The sequence below is a fragment of the Asterias rubens genome, chromosome 5 (assembly GCF_902459465.1).
Source record: "Asterias rubens chromosome 5, eAstRub1.3, whole genome shotgun sequence".
NCBI classification, from domain to species: domain Eukaryota; kingdom Metazoa; phylum Echinodermata; class Asteroidea; order Forcipulatida; family Asteriidae; genus Asterias; species Asterias rubens.
In genome coordinates, this window is record NC_047066.1 from 1,702,493 (window position 1) to 1,722,487 (window position 19,995).

Here is a 19,995-nt window from a genome sequence, read left to right on the forward strand (position 1 = left end):
GTCTCAGTGATCATGAGACAGAAATTATTTTAGCATGTAAAAACGTATTTGCATGACATTGTTTTACTCATTTCTCAAAAACTACAGCACCTCAGCAACTAATATTTTAAGGTACGCTTTCTACTAACATTATCTTCCACTGGTGAAAATTTAACGTAAATCTGTGGACATTGTGTTAACAAAAGTACCCAAATCCTTTAATAGAAAATAGTAATAGAAATAACTTCAGTCCTTGCTATTTTTTATTTTTTTTAAATCTCTATTTAGAGATTTTTTTATATCATCATCAGCTGAACATAATGGAAGATTTAATCCAAAACAGAAGGTTTATTTAGCAATCTACTCAATCGAAAAACCATTTCTTGTATTTTGCAGCCTGTGGCAGAAGAACCTTTTAAGTTTGAGACGGAGCTGGACGATCTTCCCAAAGAGGAACTGAAAGAACTGATCTTTGCAGAAGCCACAAAGTTTGCACTTTTACCAAGAAATGATATGAATGAAGGAGAAATGAGTTAAGGAGACAGTGAGTCCCAACATCGCATATAGAACACATATTTGTTTATTGTCAGGAACCGGTTGTAGCCGGTTTGATCTGGATCTGACTGGTTTTAACCACTTCTGATTTTTGTTTAGTAGAATGAGATCAGGTCATCTTGTATGTTGTTTCCACATGTCATTTGTATAATGTGGGCAAACCAGTTCTTGCAGATTTGTAAACTCATCGGGTCCCAATTTCAAAAAACTGTTAAGCAGAAAATTTTGCTGAGACAATTTTTAGCATACGCAGGAAACCAGTCACATATATATTACATTGTATTCGGGCTGGTAACCTGTTTCTGCTTAGTCATCTGATTCTTTTTGGTAAGCATTTAACTTGTATTATTTTTCTGCGTAAGAGCTTTTCTGAAATTGTTCCCGCGAAAGTAAAGCGATACTGTAGTCTTGTGTTGCTTTTAACCTTAGATAATCTTGATCACTGCAAGATGAAGCTTTTCAACAAAACACACAGATAGGGCTTATCTCAAATCGTTTGCTAGTTTTGTGTGCCAGTTGCCATTAAGGTTGACGGCCTGGTCACACAGGCCTCGATAACGTCAAAGACAACGAGAATGTTAACAATGCACGCCCTCGATTGGTTGAATGAGCGTGGGCGTATTCTGCGTGGAGCATGTCAACCAATAGAAAGTGTTCTCTTTGTATTGTGATTGCTTCGTTGTCGCTGCAGTGTGACTTGGCCTCTACGGTTATTTGTCAGGACTACCTGTGAGTGTTTTGGTCCGATGGTGACAGGTTTTGTTGTGAAGCAAAAAAGATGAGCTGGACCACTTGTAAATAAAGGTTTAATGAGGAGTTTAAGTGGGGTGGGGTAGTGGGGGGCTGCATGTGTAACAAGATTCGTTCATTGTTTCATTGATTCTTTGACATGGTTTGGGAGAGGTTGTATTATTAGAAACTGTAAGTGATTCTTGTGAAGCTTACGTTGGCCACATGACAAGGTTAAGTTGAAATTTTGGGATATTTTTGGTTTTGGATTGAATTTATTTTTTGATAAGCAGTGCTTCTGTCACCAGACATAAATATCGTGGACTGTAAAGATAGGATTATTTCAGTTCGGATTTGAATAGAATATGTTAAGACAGAATGATTTTTGTCAAATCGATGAACTCCAAATGTTCAGTTACCTGAATCTGATGCATGCATGATGCTATTTGGCATTGTGGTAAAACTTCTTCAACATGAAGTTGTTTGAGGTGGTTTGAACTAGATTGAACCGCTTTGCACTGGTTTGATTTGGAATTGTTTGGAATGAGCTACACCAACAAAGAGTGGTTTTGGAATGGTTTGATCTGCACTGGTTACAGGAGAGGATACTATGTTTTTATTAGATAATTCAGATACTAGAACCTTTTTGTTATAAACTTTAATAAAAACAAAACTTTAGCTACATGTATTACATAATAATAAGAGTATATATATGAATTTGAGGTTGTTTAAAAGAAGACTAGGGTTTACATGCATGATGTAAAAGCAAAGAAGGTATAACAGAAAGTGAGCTTACAAAGACAGTATAAACAGAGTGTATTTGGCTACAACTGAATGCCAATTTTAGGAGTAACTGTTATGTGTAGGAAGCTTGATACAGCTGATGTTCAAGCCATAGCTCTTATTTTTGGCAATTGCTTTACCTTCGCTTATCTTTGAAGATTTGAAAAGAAGAGTCGAGGGAGACTTAAACTGTTGAAATGAGACATGCTTTTGAATGTAAGAAATTTGGAACTGGTTTAGAGATTTTCTACGGTATTTGATCTTGTATAAGATATGATCTATTAATATTATATTACTAGCATTTTGAAAGTTGTCAATCTTTTTTGTGTGTTTTATTTCCTTTTTTTCTGTCTGTTTATGGCAACGCAGCTGTTACTTGTGAATCTGCTGAGAAAAGATGAATATATTTTACTGCAATTTGTGTAGCGTTTCACTACCAGATAGTGTGCAGATTTGGTGTCTGATGTTTATTTAGCACCTTACAAGAAATACTTAGCACCAGAAAAGGTCTGTTTGATATCTTGGTAGGTTATGTTTTATACTTTATGAAGGTGTTTTTTTGGTGTGAGGTGAAATGGGTGTATACCATCTTACTTTTTGTAAGAGAGAGATTAATTTCTAGATGCAAAATTTTAATTCCTTCCCGTTCGAAAAAACTCTACCTTCTGCTCTAACCAACACCTGTACATTTATCAAGTAATTTTAAATGTCTCCAATTGATAAACTTTTGAAGCTCGTTTGATGTACCATAGTATTTGATATACCTTTGATGTCTATACCTCATCAAATATTTATATTTTGTAGATATTCTCAAAAAGGTTTTCAAGTATTTAAGGTTCTATCTGAAGTAGGACAAATTTAAGCATGCTTGTGATTATGGACTATTGCAGATACAGTCTTGATTTGCGACGTTAATTTTGTTAAACGTAGTCACCAATATTGCAACACAAATTACTGTCTGCAATACGAATGATTGGAGAAAAGACAGTATCACATGAACATCTGGCTCAAAACAATTCAGCATCATAGACTTGCCCAGTCCTTCCGAGTCAGCCTCCCAAACCTTTGATTGTGCACCCAATGACTATTGATGACTAATACAAAATACAGCGACGCCAATCAAGACTGTTACAAAGACGGAGAGAGGCCTCGAAAGATTTTCAGTTTCATCTTAGACTCTAACTACAGAACAGCCATTTTGTTTTCTCTTCCATTTAGTCAATGTGTCCAAAGTGAGGCTTGAAGTGATTTTAGTCTGGTCCCCATTTTATGTGATGAGAATGAGTATTTGCAATTGTTTGTGAGGTACAAGGAGCACTACAACGGTCTGTTAGGTACAATCAATTATCCTGAGAACTGAGTTCTTATCAGGAAGTCAATGATGATCGAGTTTTTCATAACTCTAAAAGCGAGTATTCAAAACAAAATAGTTGAACATAGTTGCAGCCCAAAGTTGAACATACTGACTCAAACAAACTATCACCTCCCACCTTTGCCCCCATTGTAACTTTTTTAGTCTCTTTTTTCATAAAGGAAAAACCCTCCTGTCTTTTCCCTATGCTGTATAAAAGCATCATGACTGACCAAATTTGAAGTTTATAAGAGCCTGTACATAGATTTACAGAAACAAAATATTAACTGTGGTAGTGAATTCTCTATAATGTATATTTACATTAAGTACACATACATGTAGTGACGCACTGGTATATTTTGTGTTCTTAAAAAATAGTGTTTAAGTACTAATTAGTAAAGCTAACCGAATATACACTAATCAACGTCAGTTTTTATTGCAGATACAGAAAATGAACAAATACTTGTACATGTAAGAAGTCATTAGTTTACAAAATGAGAGGTTCAGATACATCATTGTTTTTTTTTTAAGAAAGGGGAGGGATATAATAATAGAGTTTAATTCACTTATATTGTGAAACATAGTGAAGTTGCTGTTATCGGAATGTAGCCATTTTTGTTGGTTTCATCTTTGTGTTATCAAAACAAGGCTGGGATTAATAATAGTCTGGTACAATTTCATGGAATCAGAATTATTCTCATCATTGCCATCAAGTACACAGGGTATCAGACCAAGATTGCAGCATTCTGATGACACATATAATTAATGATTAATTGAAGCACCTCTAAGCCCCGCCCACCTTAGCAACTGCCAGACAACATCAGTGATTAAAAAGCCAACACTCACCCAAAAAAGCTTATGGTTTTTAAAATGTTCTGATGTTTGTCTTTAATTTCCATCATCTTGGTAATTTTTTGCCAGTTTTTATGGGCGGGGCTTCTTGAATTCAACCTGTTGTCTAAAACGATACGTTCAAAACAAGAGTAAAGCAGATTCTTAAACTTGTGGATCATCCAGCAATTTCAAACTTGAGATTTTTTCTGTGATACTTGCATATCACTGGCAACCATGTTAACGGTCCCACCCGAGTGACATGCATATGATATCTTTCACAGGACTTGGGGGAAAGTACTGAGTATATACAGTGCTAACACACATCGGTGTATGGGTAAAAACGAAACTGATGTTAACGGTTGTTGAAAATACAGATACAAAGACAATTTTTTCAAAACGTATTTTGTAGGAAGACGCAAATTGAAAAATGTTTCCATTTAAATGAATTTTGAATTTCAAAACTGTTTGTGTAGATACATAACAATTCATTATAGTGTTTTTTTATATTCATATTGTGCAGAATTGTCTGATAATTTCGTAGCCTTTTCTTACGTAGATTGTTCAAATAATAATGGAAATTTCAATCTTAAGCTTTATGGGTTTTATTAAAAACTGTTTCTGTCTGATCTTCAAACATACCGAGATGTATTCCAGATAATTTCAGACATTGAAAAGCAACCTTTTTGCACACTGCATTTTTCAATTCACAATAAGCTTGTACCTCTCGATATTTCTTCATGCGCAGATGCGCAAAAATGCGCAAAATTATCCTGTTTGTAAACATACAATGGCCAGAACTAGAGGGCGCTGCTTATATAAGAAGGATTCAAACTAATAAATGCCTCATCTTGCATTCAGTCATTTAAAGGCTGAGAATGTCTGAATTTTTCTGAAGCAATGGAATCTTGGAAGAGTCTAAACAATAATCTTGTTAAGTGTAATCAAACGCAGCTCGGCGCTTCCGTAGCATAACAGCTCAACTCAAATATTTTTTTTTTTTTAATATAAGATCAAGTCTTGGTAATTTTAGGGTGTTTTTTTCATTTCACAGTTTCAGAGGCATATAACGTATGATTGGAATAATCATGTCTTATCTTGGCCACTGTTATACTTTTGTCCTGGTATAGCAAAATGTTTTCTTAAAATGTAATTTTTCGAGTTGGATCGTTTTGCTATGGAAGTAGCTGTGCAACTGGGCAATGACTTTGGTACACCTCAGAAAGGTCAAACATTATAGCATTGAAAGACTGCCTGTACAAAAATCATTACATTATTTCTGCCATCATTCAATATGTTTTAATTATATTAAACATTTATCTACATAATTCATAAGATTACTATTGTGTATGATGTTGACCACAAATTTTGCAGCAGTTTCAACTGTGTTAGTGCATTGTATAACAACTAGAAGTAAATTCAAAAGTATTAAATAGAAATTTGATTTTTATACGTTAAGTGGTTTATAAACTTTTGGGTTAAGGTAAACTTTTATGTATGGAAGGGAGGGACTCAACATTTCATTTTTTTTTTTACAAAATACTAATCCATTTTTTAGATTTATGATCAAAATGACATTTTTGCAATAGAAAACATTTTCTTACCTTTCCAGTGTTAGAAGTATTTATTCCCAATATTTAATTGTGGCGATGTTTTACTCCACACTGTTTTACATTGATTAAACTACAAGACTATAGTCTCTGTCTATTAGAATTACACTAGGAGACTTTCCAACACTAGGTGGCAGCAGACTTACCAAGTAAATTTCCATTTTTTACGTAGTTCTGAACATGCGCAGAATTCTGAGAACAATGGCTTTACCTGGTAAGTCTGCTGCCACCTAGCATCCCAGAAAGACTCCGATTAAAAGTCCATTCAAGCATTCTTGGTAAAAAAATGGTATGCAGAAAGTTAAATTTGTAGCTTTTGTTTACCGTAATCAAGGATAGTTTGTTTTCAAAATTTCTTGTTATTTTCAAACAGATCAAAGCGCCATTGATGAGTAGAATGAGTAACTTGGGATTCATTTTGGGAACATTCATTGATATTTACACTTGAACCTCATCTTTGAGAGGGCAACATATTTGGTTTTGCAAAGGGCTATTCCCTTGAAACGTATTAAGTTTTTGGGATACTTTTCACGGGGCACTAAGGCCAAGACCAGGGCAACAGAGACCATGTCCTTCGTGGCTTCATTGCTTAATTGCGTAGTGATATGCCTGATAAAAGCGCTGTGTAAACCCAGGCTGTGTAGGATGTCATTGGGTTATTGAATCTGAATATAGGAGACAACTCCAATGTTGACGAACCGTTCAATTTAATTCATGTTTATATAAGTTTACTTAATCATCAGGGATTAAAGAAAAACATTTTGGTTTTTACGCTTAGACCGAGGCAGTTTGAATTCTTACTCGCTACTCGGTATTCGCTGCTTAAGATTTGATCTGCCTCTAGCTATCGGACTAACTGGATGGTCTAGAAGTAAGACATCTGCTCTAGCATTTTGGTACTGGGTTCAAACCCCACCCAAGTCATTTGCCTTTGGATTTTGTTCACAGAACTTGGGAAAGTACTGAGTAAACAGAGCTTAATTCACATTGGTGTAAGGGTAAAACTAAACTCATTTGATTCATGTGATGTACAATGTTACACATTTTGAATGGTGTCACCAAAACCATTGAAAATCCACAAAAATAGAGTTTTTGTTATTTTGAGTTTAATTGCTTTTTTATAGCAGTGTTGTAACTTTAATCAAAGCTATACACAAATGGGGAAAATCATGTATAAGAGATGACTGTTTAGGCTTAAATATCTTATCTGAATTGACATATTTTTTAAAGAAAAAAGGAAAAATTATTTTCAAAAAAAAAAAAAAAGAGCTTATCATAATGTGAATTATTTATCTGACTACATTATATGTAGATTGCCATGGTAGAGTAAATCAATGTAAAAACATTCTTCTTGTGCTCAATAAAAGCTTCTAAGTTGTATTAAATCGATTTCTCCATGCAATTATTTTGAATTATTTTCCCGAGCAATTAATTCAAACTCTGGTGTTTCTGATCAGCAATCATAAATCTCTGAATCCCCAGCCGTGACGCTTGTGTCCTTAAAGCAAGACACTTGACCATTGCTTTGTCCTTCGGATCGGACATAAAACCGTTGGTCCAATTTGTTTTGTAACACATGTAAAAGAACCTAGTGCACTCAATCAAAATGAGTAAGGATTCGCCCCGGTGTTCCTGCCTGTGGCTGCTGTACACGCCGTAGCACCTTGTAAACACTTATAAGATGCTACATAATTGGGTCTCGGAGTTAATCACTGCAATAACCTATCTTCCTGAAAGTTTGTATATACTCAGCGCCTTGAGTACCTTGTTTGGTAGATACATGCGCTGCATAAGACTTTGATATGTTATTATATTATTTATTTGATTGGTGTAAATGACAAATGTTTCTAGGAGAAAATATTAAAAAAGTAAACTGCTTATACTGCTAACTGAGTGTCTAGGCCAAGTGGTTTAGCTCGCTGGACTCGAGCTCTGGTGTTTTTGATCAGCAGGGTGCGGGTTCCAGTCAAAGTCCTGACACTTGTGTCCTGATTCGAGAAGTCTAACCACTTTTATAACTGATGGTCCTGTCCAGTAACAAACGAACACAAGAAAAACCCTGTCTTCCAGTTTGCAGTAAACAAATTTTGCTTCTTAAGGTATTACCAAACACAGCCGTAATAACGATAGCATGTGGCAGCTGAGAGGTATTGGATCTTTTTATTACTATTATTTATTCGGCGTACCAAAATAAAAATAAGAAAAAGAACAAACCAGTGACATATGCCTATAATCTAAAAAGTTAAACCGAGACTCAAAAACCTCGCAATCTAATGCCACTTACTGGAGCTGCACAAAGAAATAAATGTATTTAACAGCAAAAGAATTAATAGTCAACATTGAAAATAAACAATTAGATAGCATAGTGGGGGTGGATTCTGGTCATGACAGTTGGTATACTGAAATGGCTTCTCATCACCCCTTTGAGTAAATTGTTGATTTTGAATAATAATGCAATTTGGTTGTCAAAATATTCTGCATACTCCTGGCATGCTTGGGGAGTTGAAGTTTCAAGAAAGAAACAGGGTAAGTTCTTGGTTCTCCTAGGTTAAAAAGCTTCAAACAAAGTAAAGACTTATCCATAGAGAAAGGCAAGTCATTATGTAGCAGTGCTTTGATATTTGGCTTAAAAGCACTGGTTAAAGTTGACTTTATTTGAGCTTTCCAGTAATAATTCGCAAAGTCCCTTTACAAACCCCGCCCACCCCTCTCTTCACTGTCAAAAGTAAACAGCGCCCTCTGTAGGTATGTCAACAAAATACGCCGGTGAAGAAACCGACCAAAATCACACAGACTGCGTTTTCACACACACAACGTGACTAGGCAAAAACGATTCGAACTCTTACAATTATTAAGATAAGTCTTGGTTGTGTTTGTATTGGTTGAATCTTTGTTCTTTTACCAACCTTTAAACTCAAGGTAAGAATTTTGTTCTTTGTGTAATTTTGTAGGTAAAGCGTCTGAAGATTTGGACCAATAAAAGTTGGCCCCCGAATTCAAGCTGTGAATCACAATGTGATGGCCGACATCATAAAACATATTATTATCCGTGTTTGTTTGTGAAATGTGGTTCGAATTTTGATTCCGGCACACATGAGTCATTGAGTGACACTCTTATTAAGCTATAATTATCCTAGGATAATCTTCCGGACGTCGCCACCAATTTATCCGCCATTGCATTAGAAAATACAATTAAAGTAGAAAGTTGTGAATTTGTTAACTTTTTAATGACACCCTCACACAGTCAAGACTCAAGAAGTCTCGGTTAATAAGAGTCATGATTCTGACTGAATGATGTATGTGTGTAGGGCAGTACTCGGAATCCCAGTTCTCCCACAAAAGTCCCTGCATTATAAAAGGTATGTTCCGTATCAGGAGACGATACAGAACCAACCTCAGTCAGAAGGCCTTATCGTGATTCCCATCTTGCTGATATTTCTCAATTGTTGAAAGACATTGTTGGAAGGAAGGAAAAATTTCCTTATCAGTATCACGCCACCACTTTTTCATTCGATATGAAATAATATAGTATCTAATTTACCTCAATGAGATATATCTTTTGGTAAAAAAAGAGTGAAAAAGTGGTGGCGAGGTGCGGAAAATTATCCAGAATTCCCCCTTTTATATCGACAATTCAGAAAAATCAGCCAGGCGAGAATCGTGATTTAAAAGGTCTATTCTTGGAGTAGAGTAGTTGATCCTGGCCATCACATTAGGGTTGTTTTATAATTTCCTGTGCCCTTATTGTTTTTCTTGCTTTGTATTTACTTTTGTACATGTACTTATAATTATCTATATTTGACATACTGTCTGCTTGTATTTGTAATTGTTTATTGGCCAAATAAAGAATAAGAATAAGAATAAGGCCTTCTCTACTTTACTATCGTTTGAAGACGATAACAGAACAAATCTCATCATAATGAGTTCTAGATGTAGGCTGGGTCAAGCACCCAAACTCCTATTTTACGGAGGAATGCCAGTGAGTTGGCATGGTACTAATATCATTAGGATGTTGCGATAATCATAACCTTCCATCCTCTGCGACTCGTGTTAGGATTATCGCATGTTATAACATGACATGCATGAGGGTGAGAGGAAGGAAACAACCCTTTATTTTGTCTATTTATAAGCACGATTAAATTTTAGTCCGATTTCTGGACACCACAACATAGACCGACTAACCGCTGTACTCCTTGTTCAAATTTTGTTGACATCTTCAGTCATACTGAGTCTTAGATTTAAACATTTTGTAACTTCTCTAATGATTTAGGAAAAGCCATGTCAGCAGCAGTCATCGTGCCGTTATCTCTAGTCGGAGGTTATGCTGTGATTTCCATCTTCTTGTTAAGATTTCCGAATCTTATTCATCGTAAGAAACAGCTGAAGATCAATGCAAGGCTGATTGCTCATAGAGGAGGTAAACCTTTAAAGATAAACTAACACCGTTTGAGGATAATGATGGTAGAAAGCTTCTCAGAAACAATTACTTGCTGAGGTGCTGTAGTTTTTGAGAAATGAGTAAAACAATGTCATGAAAAATAAATATATTTTTACATGCTAAAATATTTTTCGTCTCATCATCACTGAGACAAAAATTATTTTCATGACATTGTTTTTACTCATTTCTCAAAAACTACAGCACCTCAGCAAGTAATACTTTCATTATCTTCAAACTGTGTAAGTTTAATGTAAATCTGTGGACATTGTGTTTTTTGTCCTACAAAAAGTACAGACCCTTTAAAGAAGTGACATAAAATAATTTTCTGCCATCAGGGCTCAAAACTCAAACTAGCTAGTGTAATACAATACAATACAATACAATGAGTTTTTAAATACACATGTAGCGGCATTTCATGTAGACCACAGTGCTTTAAGACAAATGAGATACAATATTTTGTTAATGCTTTTAATTCTGGTGCAATTAAAGAGTTGGGCTAAAAGTCCTACGGTCTTGCAGATTGTACCCCTAAACTCGAGCCCTGTGGCCATTATAAGCACTCCCCATGAAACTTGCTAACATTTTGACTGCACCAAATCAGTTGCTGTGACAGTTACTCTGTTGTCTGGTTGTTTTTTGTTTTTTAAGGTGCTGGGGAGCATTTGGAGAACACAATAACCGCTTATAAACAGTAAGTATACATTTTTCATTTAGAATTATTGACGACATAGATTGAACTGGATAAAATGAAAAGATGGTATAAGAGGTTTGTTAAAGGCAGTGGACACTATTAGTAATTGTCAAAGACTAGCCTTTAGAGTTGATGTATATCAACATATGCATAAAATAACAAACCTGTGAAAATTTGAGCTCAATCGGTCATCAAAGTTGCGAGATAATAATGAATAATAGTGTCACACGAAGTTGTGTGCGTTTAGATGGTTGATTTCGAGACCTCAAGTTCTAAACTTGAGGTCTCGACATGAAATTCGTGGAAAAGTACTTCTTTATCCAAAACTATGGCGCTCCAGATGGAGCTGTTTCACACAATGTTTTATACCACCAACCTCTCCCCATTACTTGTCACCTAGAAAGGTTTTATGCTAATAATTATTTTGAGTAATTACCAATAGTGTCCACTGCCTTTAAGTAACTTTTAATCAACACTTAAAGGCAGTGGACACTATTGGAAGTTGTTTGCGTCATTTATAGTGAAAATAGAAACAAATTGAAGAGGATTGGTACTGGTATAAACATCCTAACTGATAACCAGTCAGATTGAAATTTACCATTTGTTTGTTTATGTGATTTTCCATCAAAGGAACTCGGCAAATTCCAACAAGGGGATATAAACATCAAGCTGGCAACAGCCAGTCTCTCTCATACAAACATTGGTTTAACGTCTGTGATTATGATTTGCACAAATCAAGAAATATTGTGATTTAGTAATTAGACGACAATAATTGTTCTTCTCATTGTCAAATCAAGGCTTTGTAGGATTCAAATCCACAACCTTGTGATTGCAAATCCTGCAGTCTAACCACTGGACCACCCCATACATGTACCCATGATATTTCTTAATCATTCCTGAATCATTCCTATAGTTAGGCCCTATATAATCAACAACTCAAACAATGAATGAACCGTTCCTAAGGACCATCCATCTCATTTTAAGTTTAATTTTGGTTTTTACCCATACATCGATGTGTGTTAGCACTGTATACTCAGTACTTCCCCCGAGTCCTGTGAAAAAATATCACAGGCATATTACTCGGGTGGGATTCGAACCTACAACCCTTGCAATTCTAGAGCAGTGTCTTACCAACTAGACTACCGAGATTGCTCGGTAGCTAGAGGCATTTTTATTTGGTAATTCTTGTGATTGTTTTACATCTTTCAGTGCCATGGCATCAGGAATGGATATGATTGAGTTAGATTGTCAGATTACGAAAGACAAAGAGGTCGTTGTGGCACATGATGATCACCTTCAGAGAGTAACAGGTGTCGATGCAAACATAAGTGACTTAAACTTCAAGGTAAGGGAGAACAAAATAAAAAATGCTAAAGTTTCACACCTGTATTGACACCTCTTTGTTTTAAAAGCAACCAGCATTGAGATTTTCTTATCATCAAAATTCCAGTAAGAATATGACTAGGCCCTGCAATTTTCTTTTAGAACAAGCTCCGGAGTACAGGCTTACCGTTTCCTTCTGAGCCGCAATTCTTACCATCTGAGGTGTAATTCACATTAGTAGTTGAGCAAGAGGTTGTCTTCAGTCGATGCAATCCTGGAATCTAAATTAACAATGGACCTTATTACTGTAATGCTGTTGTTTGAGCTCTTACTTTCCACAAAGAAAACTTTGGTGTTGATTATTGTTTCATCTTTACTACAAAATATGTGCATTGTAAACAAAAAAATGCCTCTGTGTTTTCTTCCAGGACCTGCCTCCGATTTCACGAACACTTGCTGTACATTTCTGCAAAGGTAAGAAAAACATTCAAGTTTTGGATTCAATTAGGTCAGAAAAGTGGGAGCGTTATGACTGTTTAAATTGGATCGGATAAGTGATCCAGCGCGTACACATTGATCGTTCCATTGGACCGCCTTAACATTCCATTCAAACGTGTGTAGGATTGCTCTTGTACTTCCGATTGAGTGCCATTCCAACGTAACAATTCCAAGTAAACTGGAGTAAGTTGTGTTGATATTGTAGTCTTGTTTTCTCGCTGCCAATCTCAGAAAACTTAGGATGTAGAATTTTGCAAGCAGGTTTTGAAGTTCCAGACTTGTATTTGGAGGAAAACCAATACCAAGTTGACTGTACATGCAACTTACGTAACCCATTGTTGTAATCATTATTCATGTCTCTTTATAGGTCAGAGTATTTGTGGCAGCGCACATGACAGAAAGATTCCCCTTTTACGAGAAGTGTTTGAGACATTTCCTGATGTGCCAATTAATTTAGACATTAAGAGAGACGAAGATGACCTCATTAACAAGGTGAGTAAGAATGATAAAGAACTATCTAGGAAGATTTATTAAAATATGCCAGAATTTTGGTTATTTGTATTTTTTGTATTGTTTGATTCTGTGTCTATGAAATATGGAAATGCAGGTTTCTAAATAGAAAAGAAAAAAAAAATGAAAAACCATTTGGGTAGTTATTGACACACATTTAAAACATTTCGGGAAATTAGAAAATATGTAGAATTCGCATGTCTTAGTGTACAAAAACTTGCGCTGCCAGCACCCCATTATAATTTAATATACGGATTGGTTTATAAATGCACGCCTTTATCATTATTTACTAAGTTTGCGGGATATTGTGAATTTTATTTTGTGTTCAGATGCTTTTCACTTGACTAGCAGTACTAGCTTGTTATTTCACTAGTTCACCTTTTTTTTCACAAGTCCATACTTTATGTATTCTTTCAATGTTGAACTAGACAGCTGGACCATTTCAAGTGAGTTTTGACTGGTCCTAAGTTTTTTTACTGGCATTCATAAATACCTTGGACAGTTTCGCTATTCCTATTGGTGGAGAGTACGTCGAGTGGGGGGGGGGGGGGGGTTAAACGGTTGATAATGACCAGCAGGAGCTGTTTATAACCGGTTGTCTTCGGATACATTTAGATGCATACTACTACGTGCACGAATGCATATCCAAAAAAATGTCTCTGTCATAAAAGTGCAACACATGTCAAGGACGTCGGAAAACGGATAAGTTTAAAAGAGTTTCATACTTTATTACGCATTTTAACCAAAAAGGCATTTATGAATGGGAATAAAAGAGTAGTGACTCGTTCTTAAACTGCCGTTTAAAACCTTGCAAGGTCATTTCCGGGCTGATCCTGCCGATTTTAAACGGCAGTTCAAGAACTCGTTGCTACCCTTATTTGGACAGCGGACCACTATGAAGGGAGAACGGTGTTGACCCATTAATAGATACTGATTACTTGAATCCCTGTTTCTAAACTTCCAGGTGCTAGAGATGATTTGTGAATTTGAGAGAGAAGAGATTACGGTTGTTGGAAACTTTTCAGAAAACATCGTAAAAAAATGTCACCAACGAGTAAGTTTTAAATGACCAAGTTGTCAAACAATTTATAAAGACATTAACGGAAAAGTAACTCATATACACTGTACTGTAGATACAGAAGTATTTTTGACTGCTGTCAGTGTCTCTAACGGGGTTAAATTGAAATTTGTATGAATTTCAAAGATTTTTGTAAATCAATTTAGAAATGTCTGTTTGGTTCTGCAGAGATTCACGTCAAAACATTTGAAATTGTGGCCGGTTCAACTTGAGCAAATTTGTCTAATTACCTTGAATTTATTTTGTTCTGACTTGGAATTGGAACAGCCTTATTGTTTAGTGTTGTCAGGTTTCTAAAATGATTTATAGAAATTGCCTAATTTCATATGTATCTTTGATAAAAACCATGTGGGGTATGAAAAACAAAAACCGAAGGTGTCAAGTGTCTTCAAGGAAATTAATTGGTAATTAATCTTTCCCCCTCTTTTAGGGCCATAAGCACCCCCTCGTATTCAGCATGAGTGGGATTCGTAAGCTCCTCCTACTTTTCTACTCTGGACTCCTCCCCTTCTGTTCCCTCAAAGAAAGCTTTGTTGAAATTCCTATGGGGTCTGTCATCATGATAAATTTGTAAGGAAAAGAGTTTTCTTTGATTTGTCAGTTTGTTGGAAGTAATCAGCCATGGAAATCAATCACCCTAGTTAGCCCCAACAAGTTATTGTGTATGTGTGGGTCTGTCTGTGTTCAAAAGAGCATGAGCTACATGTTGGATGCATTATCTTTGAGTTATGAACTACATGTGGAATAATGGTGTAAATATGTATTTGACAGGGATATAACCTACCCTGTACATGTGTATACAATAATAAGCCTTTTGATTTGAATATAGGTATGTGTAATGACGTGCTTAGTTACACGTTACCGCTTACATTTGAATTCCTTTGACAATAGAGACAGTTGCTATGTGAAAAGGTTAGGGGCACGCCTTTGTATAGCAACCTTAAGACGATGGTACGATTGTTGCCATACACATTCATTCAAAATGTTGTATGGTGTTAGCCATCACTTACGTAACTACTCAAAAGCTTGCCCCGGCCCAAATGACATAGCACCTGTCTCTATGGTCTGAGGAATTCAAATTTAAGTGGTAACTTGTGTTGTGATCAAGCACGTCATTGTACCAGATAATATTTAAATCTCGCAACAGGCTTATATGCATCTACTATAATTGTATGAACCAAAACAAAAAGTTATAACACAAAGATAAAACATTCAAACTGCTCGTCTTGAAAAAAAAGTTTGCAAGGCATTAACAATTTATTTTGCTGCTTTCGATTGAGTTGACGTTGATATGCTAGTTGCATTCAAGTTACCATAACATAAATCCTGGTTCATACTTTCTGCGAATGCGATGCGAAGTGTGATTTCACAAATTTGCAACAAATAAATCACATCAGTCGACTTTTACTCAACTCCTGTGAAACATTTGCTGTGTAAACAGCCCTGTGACGTCAAAATTCCTATCCATTCACATTCGCAGTATGAAATGGGCTTGATGGTCATGGTCATTATGCTGAAAATATTCTTCACTTAAAATATAAGATAGTTTTTCATTTTAACTTACCTACCCACCCGTCCCATCCACTCACCCATCAAAACAGGCACCTGGGGTACCATTGATAATGAGCATGCCAACTGCATTCAAAGTCTTGATAGCATTCTACACTGGTATCCTGCCATTCTTGACATTCAAGGAGGACTTTTTTGAGATTCCGATGGGCAGAGAACTCATCAAGAACTTGTAAGATTGCAAAGTGTTCTTGTCTTCATGGTTGTGTGGTTTGGGATTATTAATAGTTTGGTCGCACTGCTGCTTTTGCTTGGGAGCTGCACTAATCATGTCTTTCATGGAATTTCTTATTAGAGTTAGAGTTAAGACAATAGTTACGTAGATTAGAGAACTGTTACCTCTAACTCATGTAGCTTGTAAGATCGCCAGTGTTCTTGTCTTCATAGTTGTGTGGTTTGGGTTTTTTAATAGTTTGGTCGCACTGCTGTTTGTGCTTGGTTGCTGCACTATGTATGTCTTTCATTGAGTTTCTAAAAAGAGTTAGATTTTAGACAATAGTTAGTTACGTAGATTAGAGAACTGTTTCCTCTAACTCATGTAACTTCGCCAAGTGTAAGATCGCCAAGTGTTCTTGTCTTCATACTAACTTTACTAACTGCATGAGTTTTCTTTAATACTTTCATAACTATTGGACTAACACATGGGTCTCAATTCGTATTGAACCATAAAATAAATTAATGTTTGACATATGAAAATAGCCATTGCCATTTTAAATTTGGTCATGAGAAATTTAAAAGATTGTATTTGAAATCAAGCCTTGGTTGCCCTATAAACAATAGAAACGCTACTCCAAGTAGCCTGGCTCAGATATTGTGGGCACCGTAGGAGTGCACTGTTTGGTTTGGGTCCATGCAAGGGCGGTCTTTCCTGAATACGGCAAAGTACGGAGTCGAAAGCCTTTGTAGGGGACTGTTGGCGGGGGTCCAGTGGAGCTCCGTCCCCCATGAGCTGGCACGGAAGACACGGTCAGTTATTAAAGCATGACTGAGGGGGTGGACGGGGCCCTTGCCAAAACCAAATAGTGCGCAACGGCTGTGTCCACCATATCTCAAAATGGTTTATGAGTATGTATGCGTATTCGGGAACAGGTAGGCAGAACAACAAGCTATTTTCAATACTTACACAACGGCTGTTTGTTATTTTACCTATATTTTTGTCAAAGGATATAAAAAAATAGCCAATTATCTTTCTTTTGGCATACTCTGAATGTATAAGTCATCACAATTCCCTCAAAACATCTATTTATTATTTACTATTACTATTAATTGGTTTATTGCTAAAAACACATTGCAGCCGAAGACTGAATTACATGACATTTATAACACTGAGAATTACATTATTAAAACTCAGACAACCTGAGACAAATATACATAAATGCACAGTAGAAAAGATACAGTCTTAAAGAAATTCTGCCCCAACATAAGGTGAATAGATACAAACTTAGTATAATTTCTTATTTCATGTCTGATATTTTAACAATTCTTTTTGTTCCTATTTTCACCCTGAAGTGGCATTGAGAAGAAATGGATGAAAGCTATAATCTGGTTCCTGGACTTCTTATTGGTCAATAGAGTAATGTTTAGACATCTACAAAGACGAGGAATAAAGGTAAGTCACCATTTGATTTGGGGTCCATTTTGTGTTTGGGTTGTTGGTCTTTGAAGCTGTGACCAAAGTTTTGGCTTAGATTTAGTGGGCTAGGTTTCAAAATAAAGGATATTTTGAAATAAAACATTTTCAACAGTAGTTAAAACATGGGTACTACTATTATCTGCTGTTATTGTACTCGTATGCATTCAACATTTGTATAATATTTCTGAACCATTGAAAACATGTTCTAGGTCGCTTCCTAAAGAGTAATGTTAACTTCTTGTTATTTTCTTGTAGATTTACGTGTGGGTTCTGAACAGTGAGGAACAGTTTGATCGAGCAATGCATGTTGGAGTGGACGGTATCATGACAGATTATCCCATCAAACTAGCCGAGTATATGCGCCAGAATGGGCATCTAGCTGACACAATTCATGAGAATAATGACAACTATCAAACATTTGAGAATGAGGCGGATAATTGAAGAAACTTGAGTGTTAGTAATGATGGATTTATGATGAGATTGTCTCAATAATTCTTTCCCATGAAACATGCTATTTACACGCTACGTTTGTAGATGATCTTCCCATCAAGGGGGACTCGGCAAACTCCTACAAGGGGATAAGGCTGCACAACCAGAACGTTTTTTTTTAAACAGAAACAATTTTCAAACCAGTTGTGTTAAAGTTATGTGATGTGCAATTAACATATTTCTTGGGTAAGGATCTATTGGTGCAGAGGTACATGTATTAAAGGGCCAAATGCAACTATTTAATTATTAGTGTTTTTAAAGTTTGTTTTTATTTATAGAAACAGAATTTAATATTTAACTGGCTGTTTGAGACTTTCAACTTAATTTGTCACCAGTTTGTGAAATCGCTAATAATTTGTGACGCTCCCATGACAAAATCGAGCATTAAGAGTAGAGACAACTGAAACCCATATAGGCAAAAATTAGGTGTTATTTGACAGCTCTCATTTTCAGCTAGTTGACGAGCAAATTAAGCCAGTTTTGATTTTTTGCAGGAAATTGTCTGGTGTTGGTATCGATTGTCACCTAATTTTTAGAGAAAAAGTGCCCTTATTTCAGTCAACTATGAATATTTTTTAGCATTTTGTTTATACTTTTAGATTTTTTTATATGATTTATGTACCGTGACAATTAAAATGTACACACACATGACACAGCACAAACATAAATGTTGCTGTATTTGGTTCTTGTTTATTTTTTATAAATCTGTCTTGGTTTAGCATCGGAGCTTTACCCATTACAGGTAATGACCAAACTTCTATGAGGGAATTTACACTTCGATCGTCACAGGCAAGGAAAAGAAAAAAATATTTATAGTGTTGCAATTGTACAAATTTTTCAGATAACTTAACACAAAACAGTGGTATTAGAAGGTTTTGTTAAAAAAAAACTTTAAAAAAACTACCAAAATAATGGTTCACTAGAGTTTTAGATCTCGTGTATTTATTAAAAACAAGTGCAGTAATTTACAATATGTAATTTGTATAAATAAGAGGATATTTTGTGAGTTTTTAACCCAAATGTTTTTGATGTAAATTGATATAAGGCTCGTGCTGAGTATGGCTTGGTATTAATTTTTCTTATACCTAAATTATTTACGGGTTATTTTGGCGTTTGCCTTCATTTTCTCCCTTCTAACACAAGGGATAAAGCCCAATTTTCACAGGTTTGTTATTTCTTGTTTTGATTGATCACACTAAACTGCAACTATTATGTCAGCTCTACCAACCCTGTATAATGTATAATGGGTGCGTTCATTTAGCTTCCCTGGGTCACCCCGGTACGTTCGAATAGCTTTGACGTCATTCCAGGGGCTCACCCGGGTCAGCCCCCAGTGCCCTGCTTGTGGAGTGGGTCACATGCCGAGGGTGAGTGTGATCGTTCGTTTAGCTCTTGTCACACGAGTGAGCACCGCGAGGTAGACCCAGGGAAGCTAAACGAATGCACACAATATCTTTGAAGGGAAATAGCCTGGTGCCATTTCTGTATGGAAAGAATGTGCATTGTTGATCATGCGTGGGCTCTGGAACATGACAGGAATGATGGCAGGATGATTCAAAAGTTGGAATGTTGCTAAGAAAGCTTAAGAGGTTTCATCAACTGACCATAGAGCAAGGAACTGACCAATCTCAGTCTCACCCTCAAAGGAGTGGTTGGCGATTGGCATAATTTTCCTTTTGTAAAAATTCAAGGGTTGACAAGAAAATTTTGAAGGAATGACATTAGTCCCAGATCATTATTTTATTGCAATGAGTCTTTCTGTTTTTTTAAAAAGGTCACAAGAACAATCAACGCACACTTTATAGTTATTTTGTACTTAGTTTAGAGTTAATCAATTAATAAACCATGAGGGAAACTCACAGGGTAAAATTTTAGGAATTTTGTTTGAGGGGAACAAAGAAAAATTGACTACAGCAGGACTTGAACAT

At 35.9% G+C, this 19,995-nt stretch overlaps 2 protein-coding genes across 3 annotated transcripts in view; both read left to right on the forward strand.

Annotated features, from left to right (window-relative positions):
- Positions 1 to 7,223, forward strand: part of LOC117289998 (mitogen-activated protein kinase 1-like) — a 41,023-nt gene extending 33,800 nt beyond the window's left edge. The window contains exon 8 of the mRNA XM_033771205.1: positions 376 to 7,223. Coding sequence (XP_033627096.1) covers positions 376 to 516 — 141 coding nt within the window. The 3' untranslated portion in view covers positions 517 to 7,223. The remainder of the gene's footprint in view (positions 1 to 375) is intronic.
- A 1,393-nt stretch (positions 7,224 to 8,616) lies between these two features.
- On the forward strand, positions 8,617 to 19,376 carry LOC117290724 (lysophospholipase D GDPD1-like). 2 transcript variants are annotated; one of them, XM_033772260.1, is made up of 10 exons: positions 8,617 to 8,757; positions 10,109 to 10,255; positions 10,925 to 10,967; positions 12,177 to 12,312; positions 12,719 to 12,764; positions 13,156 to 13,280; positions 14,263 to 14,352; positions 14,807 to 14,946; positions 17,455 to 17,554; positions 17,834 to 19,376. In XM_033772260.1, the coding sequence occupies exons 2-10, from the start codon at positions 10,117 to 10,119 to the stop codon at positions 18,017 to 18,019; spliced, it is 1,005 nt and encodes a 334-aa protein (XP_033628151.1). In that variant the 5' UTR covers positions 8,617 to 8,757; positions 10,109 to 10,116; the 3' UTR covers positions 18,020 to 19,376. The 2 variants fall into 2 exon arrangements, with proteins under 2 accessions (XP_033628151.1, XP_033628152.1); XM_033772261.1 differs by lacking the exon at positions 14,807 to 14,946 and adding an exon at positions 15,978 to 16,117.
- Positions 19,377 to 19,995: the final 619 nt, after the last annotated feature.

Bases quoted from the DNA above. Each gene is read 5' to 3' on its own strand.
- LOC117290724 (XM_033772260.1), top strand. From the start codon at position 10,117: ATGTCAGCAGCAGTCATCGTGCCGTTATCTCTAGTCGGAGGTTATGCT. The intron at 14,947-17,454 runs GTAAGGAAAAGA...TTCACCCTGAAG, and splicing joins TCTGTCATCATGATAAATTT to TGGCATTGAGAAGAAATGGA. The intron at 17,555-17,833 runs GTAAGTCACCAT...ATTTTCTTGTAG, and splicing joins TACAAAGACGAGGAATAAAG to ATTTACGTGTGGGTTCTGAA.